A 9,763-nucleotide genomic window follows, 5' to 3' on the forward strand; every position below is an offset into this window, starting at 1 on the left:
AGAGAGAGAGATGGAGAGTAACCGTGTGCTCTCTCTACCAACAGTTTCTACAACACCAGGTCGGTCATGCTGTGTGTAGGAATCACAGCTCTGGTGTGTCTGTCTGTCACCCTCTTCAGCTTCCAGAGCAAGGTGAGCTTTTATTTTGATATAACCCCCTAACCTGTGTTCAGCTCCCAGAGCAAGTTGAGCTTTTATTTTGATATAACCCCCTAACCCGTGTTCAGAATCGCAAACCGATTTTGTTTTCGTGGTGGTTTGAAATCTGATTCAAATCTGATTTGAGGAGATATCTGTCTCAGTCTGAACACAACAACCTGATCTAAATCAGATTCCATACGACTTATATGGGACTTAATTGTTTGCGTTTAGACGTATTTAAAAAATCACACCCGTGTGAACCGAGTGGTGCAACTCCCCTCTCCCCCCCCCCCCCCCGCCCTCCTCTCTCTCTCTCTCTCTCTCTCTCTCTCTCTCTCTCTCTCTCTCAGTTTCTGCATGGCACAACAGCGCCCCTACTGGTACTCATACACATAGGTGTACGGACATTGCTGGTTGTAGGAGTGGTTGCACCACTCAAAAACAAATCAGATTCCAGTCTGGATGCTGTGGCACACATGTGATTCAGGCTGGATTCAGATGCCAGTCTGAACACACAGACCTGATTCATGCAGGCTGGATTCAGATGCCAGTCTGAACACACAGACCTGATTCAGACTGGATTCAGATGCCAGTCTGAACACACATACCTGATTCAGACTGGATTCAGATGCCAGTCTGAACACACAGATCTGATTCAGGCTGGATTCAGATGCCAGTCTGAACACACAGATCTGATTCAGGCTGGATTCAGATGCCAGTCTGAACACACAGATCTGATTCAGACTGGATTCAGATGCCAGTCTGAACACACAGACCTGACTCAGGCTGGATTCAGATGCCAGTCTGAACACACAGATCTGATTCAGACTGGATTCAGATGCCAGTCTGAACACACAGACCTGATTCAGACTGGATTCAGATGCCAGTCTGAACACACAGACCTGACTCAGGCTGGATTCAGATGCCAGTCTGAACACACAGACCTGATTCAGACTGGATTCAGATGCCAGTCTGAACACACAGACCTGACTCAGACTGGATTCAGATGCCAGTCTGAACACACAGACCTGACTCAGACTGGATTCAGATGCCAGTCTGAACACACAGACCTGATTCAGACTGGATTCAGATGCCAGTCTGAACACACATACCTGATTCAGACTGGATTCAGATGCCAGTCTGAACACACAGATCTGATTCAGGCTGGATTCAGATGCCAGTCTGAACACACAGATCTGATTCAGGCTGGATTCAGATGCCAGTCTGAACACACAGATCTGATTCAGACTGGATTCAGATGCCAGTCTGAACACACAGACCTGACTCAGGCTGGATTCAGATGCCAGTCTGAACACACAGATCTGATTCAGACTGGATTCAGATGCCAGTCTGAACACACAGACCTGATTCAGACTGGATTCAGATGCCAGTCTGAACACACAGACCTGACTCAGGCTGGATTCAGATGCCAGTCTGAACACACAGACCTGATTCAGACTGGATTCAGATGCCAGTCTGAACACACAGACCTGACTCAGACTGGATTCAGATGCCAGTCTGAACACACAGACCTGACTCAGACTGGATTCAGATGCCAGTCTGAACACACAGACCTGATTCAGACTGGATTCAGATGCCAGTCTGAACACACAGACCTGCTTCAGGCTGGATTCAGATGCCAGTCTGAACACACAGACCTGATTCAGGCTGGATTCAGATGCCAGTCTGAACACACAGACCTGATTCAGGCTGGATTGAGATGCCAGTCTGAACACACAGACCTGATTCAGACTGGCTGGATTCAGATGCCAGTCTGAACACACAGACCTGATTCAGACTGGATTCAGATGCCAGTCTGAACACACAGACCTGATTCAGACTGGATTCAGATGCCAGTCTGAACACACAGACCTGATTCAGACTGGCTGGATTCAGATGCCAGTCTGAACACACATACCTGATTCAGACTGGATTCAGATGCCAGTCTGAACACACAGACCTGATTCAGACTGGCTGGATTCAGATGCCAGTCTGAACACACATACCTGATTCAGACTGGATTCAGATGCCAGTCTGAACACACAGATCTGATTCAGACTGGATTCAGATGCCAGTCTGAACACACATACCTGATTCAGGCTGGATTCAGATGCCAGTCTGAACACACAGACCTGATTCAGACTGGATTCAGATGCCAGTCTGAACACACAGACCTGATTCAGACTGGATTCAGATGCCAGTCTGAACACACAGACCTGATTCAGACTGGATTCAGATGCCAGTCTGAACACACATACCTGATTCAGACTGGATTCAGATGCCAGTCTGAACACACAGACCTGATTCAGACTGGATTCAGATGCCAGTCTGAACACACAGACCTGATTCAGGCTGGATTCAGATGCCAGTCTGAACACACAGACCTGATTCAGGCTGGATTCAGATGCCAGTCTGAACACACAGACCTGATTCAGACTGGATTCAGATGCCAGTCTGAACACACAGACCTGATTCAGGCTGGATTCAGATGCCAGTCTGAACACACAGATCTGATTCAGACTGGATTCAGATGCCAGTCTGAACACACATACCTGATTCAGGCTGGATTCAGATGCCAGTCTGAACACACAGACCTGATTCAGGCTGGATTCAGATGCCAGTCTGAACACACATACCTGATTCAGGCTGGATTCAGATGCCAGTCTGAACACACAGACCTGATTCAGACTGGATTCAGATGCCAGTCTGAACACACAGACCTGATTCAGACTGGATTCAGCTGCCAGTCTGAACACACAGACCTGATTCAGGCTGGATTCAGATGCCAGTCTGAACACACAGACCTGATTCAGACTGGATTCAGATGCCAGTCTGAACACACAGACCTGATTCAGACTGGATTCAGCTGCCAGTCTGAACACACATACCTGATTCAGACTGGATTCAGATGCCAGTCTGAACACACAGACCTGATTCAGGCTGGATTCAGATGCCAGTCTGAACACACATACCTGATTCAGGCTGGATTCAGATGCCAGTCTGAACACACAGACCTGATTCAGACTGGATTCAGATGCCAGTCTGAACACACAGACCTGATTCAGACTGGATTCAGATGCCAGTCTGAACACACAGACCTGATTCAGACTGGATTCAGATGCCAGTCTGAACACACATACCTGATTCAGACTGGATTCAGATGCCAGTCTGAACACACATACCTGATTCAGTCTGGATTCAGATGCCAGTCTGAACACACAGACCTGATTCAGGCTGGATTCAGATGCCAGTCTGAACACACATACCTGATTCAGACTGGATTCAGATGCCAGTCTGAACACACAGACCTGATTCAGACTGGATTCAGATGCCAGTCTGAACACACAGACCTGATTCAGACTGGATTCAGATGCCAGTCTGAACACACAGACCTGATTCATGCTGGCTGGATTCAGATGCCAGTCTGAACACACATACCTGATTCAGGCTGGATTCAGATGCCAGTCTGAACACACAGACCTGATTCAGACTGGATTCAGATGCCAGTCTGAACACACAGACCTGATTCAGACTGGATTCAGATGCCAGTCTGAACACACAGACCTGATTCAGACTGGATTCAGATGCCAGTCTGAACACACAGACCTGATTCAGACTGGATTCAGATGCCAGTCTGAACACACAGACCTGATTCAGACTGGATTCAGATGCCAGTCTGAACACACAGACCTGATTCAGACTGGATTCAGATGCCAGTCTGAACACACAGACCTGATTCAGACTGGATTCAGATGCCAGTCTGAACACACAGACCTGATTCAGGCTGGATTCAGATGCCAGTCTGAACACACAGACCTGATTCAGACTGGATTCAGATGCCAGTCTGAACACACAGACCTGATTCAGGCTGGATTCAGATGCCAGTCTGAACACACAGACCTGATTCAGACTGGATTCAGATGCCAGTCTGAACACACATACCTGATTCAGGCTGGATTCAGATGCCAGTCTGAACACACAGACCTGATTCATGCTGACTGGATTCAGATGCCAGTCTGAACACACAGACCTGATTCAGACTGGATTCAGATGCCAGTCTGAACACACAGACCTGATTCAGACTGGATTCAGATGCCAGTCTGAACACACAGACCTGATTCAGACTGGATTCAGATGCCAGTCTGAACACACAGACCTGATTCAGACTGGATTCAGATGCCAGTCTGAACACACAGACCTGATTCAGACTGGATTCAGATGCCAGTCTGAACACACAGACCTGATTCAGACTGGATTCAGATGCCAGTCTGAACACACAGATCGGGTTTCTCTCCCGTGGGCCGGCACTGCTAAAAAGGATGTTGGTGCACGTTAGCATCCTTGTGCACACATTTCACTAGAATAACATACAGTAACGACAATAAGGGCTGAGGGTGGTGTGGTGGGTGTGTTTCAGAGTGATAACAGGGTGATAACAGGGTGGTGTGGTGGGTGTGTTTCAGGGTGATAACAAGGTGATGACAGGGTGGTGTGGTGGGTGTGTTTCAGGGTGATAACAGGGTGGTGTGGTGGGTGTGTTTCAGAGTGATAACAGGGTGATAACAGGGTGATAACAGGGTGGTGTGGTGGGTGTGTTTCAGAGTGATAACAGGGTGATAACAGGGTGGTGTGGTGGGTGTGTTTCAGGGTGATAACAAGGTGATGACAGGGTGGTGTGGTGGGTGTGTTTCAGGGTGATAACAGGGTGGTGTGGTGGGTGTGTTTCAGGGTGATAACAGGGAGATGACAGGGTGGTGTGGTGGGTGTGTTTCAGGGTGATAACAGGGTGATAACAGGGTGGTGTGGTGGGTGTGTTTCAGGGTGATAACTGGGTGGTGTGGTGGGTGTGTTTCAGGGTGATAACAGGGTGTTAACAGGGTGGTGTGGTGGGTGTGTTTCAGGGTGATAACAAGGTGGTAACAGGGTGGTGTGGTGGGTGTGTTTCAGGGTGATAACAGGGTGGTGTGGTGGGTGTGTTTCAGGGTGTTAACAGGGTGATGACAGGGTGGTGTGGTGGGTGTGTTTCAGGGTGATAACAGGGTGGTGTGGTGGGTGTGTTTCAGGGTGATAACAGGGTGGTAACAGGGTGGTGTTGTGGGTGTGTTTCAGGGTGATAACAGGGTGATAACAGGGTGGTGTGGTGGGTGTGTTTCAGGGTGATAACAGGGTGGTGTGGTGGGTGTGTTTCAGGGTGATAACAGGGTGGTGTTGTGGGTGTGTTTCAGGGTGATAACAGGGTGGTGTGGTGGGTGTGTTTCAGGGTGTTAACAGGGTGGTGTGGTGGGTGTGTTTCAGGGTGTTAACAGGGTGGTGTGGTGGGTGTGTTTCAGGGTGATAACAGGGTGATGACAGGGTGGTGTGGTGGGTGTGTTTCAGGGTGATAACAGGGTGTTAACAGGGTGGTGTGGTGGGTGTGTTTCAGGGTGATAACAGGGTGTTAACAGGGTGGTGTGGTGGGTGTGTTTCAGGGTGATAACAGGGTGTTAACAGGGTGGTGTGGTGGGTGTGTTTCAGGGTGTTAACAGGGTGATGACAGGGTGGTGTGGTGGGTGTGTTTCAGGGTGATAACAGGGTGGTAACAGGGTGGTGTGGTGGGTGTGTTTCAGGGTGATAACAGGGTGGTGTGGTGGGTGTGTTTCAGGGTGATAACAGGGTGGTGTGGTGGGTGTGTTTCAGGGTGATGACAGGGTGGTGTGGTGGGTGTGTTTCAGGGTGATAACAGGGCGGTAACAGGGTGGTGTGGTGGGTGTGTTTCAGGGTGATAACAGGGTGGTAACAGGGTGGTGTTGTGGGTGTGTTTCAGGGTGATAACAGGGTGATAACAGGGTGGTGTGGTGGGTGTGTTTCAGGGTGATAACAGGGTGATAACAGGGTGGTGTGGTGGGTGTGTTTCAGGGTGATGACAGGGTGGTGTGGTGGGTGTGTTTCAGGGTGATAACAGGGTGGTGTGGTGGGTGTGTTTCAGGGTGATAACAGGGTGGTAACAGGGTGGTGTGGTGGGTGTGTTTCAGGGTGATAACAGGGCGGTAACAGGGTGGTGTGGTGGGTGTGTTTCAGGGTGTTAACAGGGCGGTAACAGGGTGGTGTGGTGGGTGTGTTTCAGGGTGATAACAGGGTGGTAACAGGGTGGTGTGGTGGGTGTGTTTCAGGGTGATAACAGGGCGGTAACAGGGTGGTGTGGTGGGTGTGTTTCAGGGTGATGACAGGGTGGTGTGGTGGGTGTGTTTCAGGGTGATGACAGGGTGGTGTGGTGGGTGTGTTTCAGGGTGATAACAGGGTGTTAACAGGGTGGTGTGGTGGGTGTGTTTCAGGGTGATAACAGGGTGGTAACAGGGTGGTGTGGTGGGTGTGTTTCAGGGTGATAACAGGGTGGTGTGGTGGGTGTGTTTCAGGGTGATAACAGGGTGATAACAGGGTGGTGTGGTGGGTGTGTTTCAGGGTGATGACAGGGTGGTGTGGTGGGTGTGTTTCAGGGTGATAACAGGGTGTTAACAGGGTGGTGTGGTGGGTGTGTTTCAGGGTGATAACAGGGTGGTAACAGGGTGGTGTGGTGGGTGTGTTTCAGGGTGATAACAGGGTGGTGTGGTGGGTGTGTTTCAGGGTGATAACAGGGTGATAACAGGGTGGTGTGGTGGGTGTGTTTCAGGGTGATGACAGGGTGGTGTGGTGGGTGTGTTTCAGGGTGATAACAGGGTGGTGTGGTGGGTGTGTTTCAGGGTGATAACAGGGTGGTAACAGGGTGGTGTGGTTGGTGTGTTTCAGGGTGATAACAGGGCGGTAACAGGGTGGTGTGGTGGGTGTGTTTCAGGGTGTTAACAGGGCGGTAACAGGGTGGTGTGGTGGGTGTGTTTCAGGGTGATAACAGGGTGGTAACAGGGTGGTGTGGTGGGTGTGTTTCAGGGTGATAACAGGGCGGTAACAGGGTGGTGTGGTGGGTGTGTTTCAGGGTGTTAACAGGGTGGTGTGGTGGGTGTGTTTCAGGGTGATAACAGGGTGATAACAGGGTGGTGTGGTGGGTGTGTTTCAGGGTGATGACAGGGTGGTGTGGTGGGTGTGTTTCAGGGTGATAACAGGGTGTTAACAGGGTGGTGTGGTGGGTGTGTTTCAGGGTGATAACAGGGTGTTAACAGGGTGGTGGGTGTGTTTCAGGGTGATAACAGGGTGATAACAGGGCGGTAACAGGGTGATAACAGGGTGATAACAGGGTGGTATGTTCTGTGTTTCAGGGTGTTTCAGGGTGATAACAGGGTGATAACAGGGTGATAACAGGGTGTTTCAGGGTGATAACAGGGTGATAACAGGGTGGTATGTTCTGTGTTTCAGGGTGTTTCAGGGTGATAACAGGGTGATAACAGGGTGATAACAGGTTGTCTCAGGGTGATATGTTCTGTGTTTCAGGTGGACTTTACCTCGTGTCAGGGCGTGCTGTTCTGCATGTGTATGAGCATGCTGTTCTGTGCCGTCGCTCTGTCCATCGTCGTTCCCTTTGGATACGTAAGTTCACGTCATCATCTTGTACCAGCTGTGTTTAACACTTTACACACCGCTCTTGATTAGAACTCCATTTCACGACAATCTGCCTCAAAATAGTGCCATCGTTTGCCATAGTGTCGATGAATATTCCACCAACAACAAGGGAGAACAGCCCGACATGGAAGCTGCCATGACACCCCGTAGCCAATGCATTGTATACCTCGACTTCCCAGAAGCACTAAGAAGTTGTTTTGGTGGGGAGGGGGGGGGGGGGGGGGGGGCTGTCTGTCTGTTAGTCTAAATTCCTGTAAGGACTAAGGGAGTCTAAACATAGAGAGCCTCATATACACTTACCGTAGGTCTCTGAGTGGGAGACGGATTAGCATCTCGTAATCTTTTTAAGGTAATCTATAAAAGTGCAGTGTCTCCTGTAGGCCACTTCTACGCAATGCTTAGTAATGCCTTTCCACTTGTTTTCCCCTCAGTGGTTACAAATGCTTAGTAATGCCTTGTTTTCCCCTCAGATACCCTGGCTACACGCCATCTACGCTGTGATGGGAGCCATGCTCTTCACTCTGGTGAGTGAGGGGTTAGCAAGGGTTAGCAATAGTTCCACACTCACTCCAGAGGGCCACTATAGTTCCACACTCACTCCAGAGGGCCACTATAGTTCCACACTCACTCCAGAGGGCCACTATAGTTCCACACTCACTCCAGAGGGCCACTATAGTTCCACACTCACTCCAAAGGGCCACTATATCCTCACACTCACTCCAGAGGGCCACTATAGTTCCACACTCACTCCAGAGGGCCACTAATGGCTCCTGATGTGCAGGTTGGTATACCTTGCGGTTTCTTCCACCATCGGTGTGTGAATAATATACAATCTCTCCTCTCCTCTCCTCTCCTCTCCTCTCCTCTCCTCTCCTCTCCTCTCCTCTCCTCTCCTCTCCTCTCCTCTCCTCTCCTCTCCTCTCCTCTCCTCTCCTCTCCTCTCCACAGTTCCTGGCGTTCGACACTCAGCTCCTGATCGGGAACAAGCGCTACACGTTGAGTCCAGAGGAGTATGTTTACGCCACGCTGAACATCTACCTGGACATCATCTACCTGTTCAGCTTCATGCTGGCCTGCTTCGGAGGCGGCAGAGAATGAAATAGTTTAAAGGATCAGTATAACGTCAAAGAATGTTCTTCACCAATGTGTTTGTAAAGGTGTCTACTAACATATCTATATAGTCACCAATGTGTGTGTAAAGGTGTCTACTAACATAGTCACCAATGTGTTTGTAAAGGTGTCTACTAACATGTCCCACATTGGTTTATATTCAACCACCCTAGGGGAATCTTTGACAGCTTCTGAAAGTTGGGGTATACCATCAACAACCAATATAAGGCAAAATGTTCTAAATTTCATTATGCTTTAAGTAGCATGTGATGTGTCAAACTAGGGGGCTTTCATCATTCTGAATCCATTCCAAGCATTAGTTTTGCACGAAAAACACTCCTTGGGTTAAAAAACGTCCATAGACACTTCACAGACCTCATCACATTTGTGATGACGGCTATATGGCCATTTTAAGCCCAAGGAGTGTTTTTTTGTGTGCAAACCTAATGCTTGGAATGGATTCAGAATGATGAAAACCCCCCTAGTTTGACACATCACATGCATAGCATAGCATAATTCAATCAATCAATCATTGAAATTTAGAACATTTCCCCTAGGGTGGTTGAATATAAACCAATGTGGGACATGTTAGACACCTTTACAAACACATTGATGAAGACAATTCTTGGCAAGAAATGTATTCCCAGATTTTATCAACCCATTTTGTGCGGGAACCCGTTTCGGTGTTTTAAACATTGTTATAATTTAGCTATTGAAAAATAGCAGATCTACAAGCTCATAGCGCGCCACCGAGTGGCGCGCTATGAGCTTGTAGGTCATGCTATTTTTGAAAAATAGTAAAAAATGTGGCGCAAATCTTTGAATATATATATTCTTTCAAAGTGAATGTTTTTAACTCCGGTCTAAATGGGTCAATATCCCCCCCGACTAAAACCACCTGTCTGTCCACTGGTGGGTCTCTTCCATTCAAAGCAGAGCCATAGAGTGAGACAGAGTTGCGACATTGAGGGGTCAGAAAACTGAG

The 9,763-nt window shown here is 48.9% G+C and overlaps 1 protein-coding gene across 1 annotated transcript in view; it reads left to right on the forward strand.

The window, feature by feature from the left end:
- The window catches only part of LOC310876161 (protein lifeguard 2-like), a gene marked incomplete at both ends in the record, with an annotated part of 14,304 nt that extends 5,538 nt beyond the window's left edge, over window positions 1–8,766 (forward strand). The window contains 4 exons of the mRNA XM_083789606.1: window positions 45–132; window positions 7,540–7,635; window positions 8,139–8,192; window positions 8,617–8,766. Of these exons, the coding sequence (XP_083645732.1) occupies window positions 45–132; window positions 7,540–7,635; window positions 8,139–8,192; window positions 8,617–8,766 (388 nt within the window). The remainder of the gene's footprint in view (window positions 1–44; window positions 133–7,539; window positions 7,636–8,138; window positions 8,193–8,616) is intronic.
- Between the last annotated feature and the right edge of the window lie 997 nt (window positions 8,767–9,763).

Source organism: Protomyctophum parallelum, assembly GCF_964188405.1.
Source record: "Protomyctophum parallelum genome assembly, chromosome: 18".
Taxonomy (NCBI): Eukaryota; Metazoa; Chordata; class Actinopteri; order Myctophiformes; family Myctophidae; genus Protomyctophum; species Protomyctophum parallelum.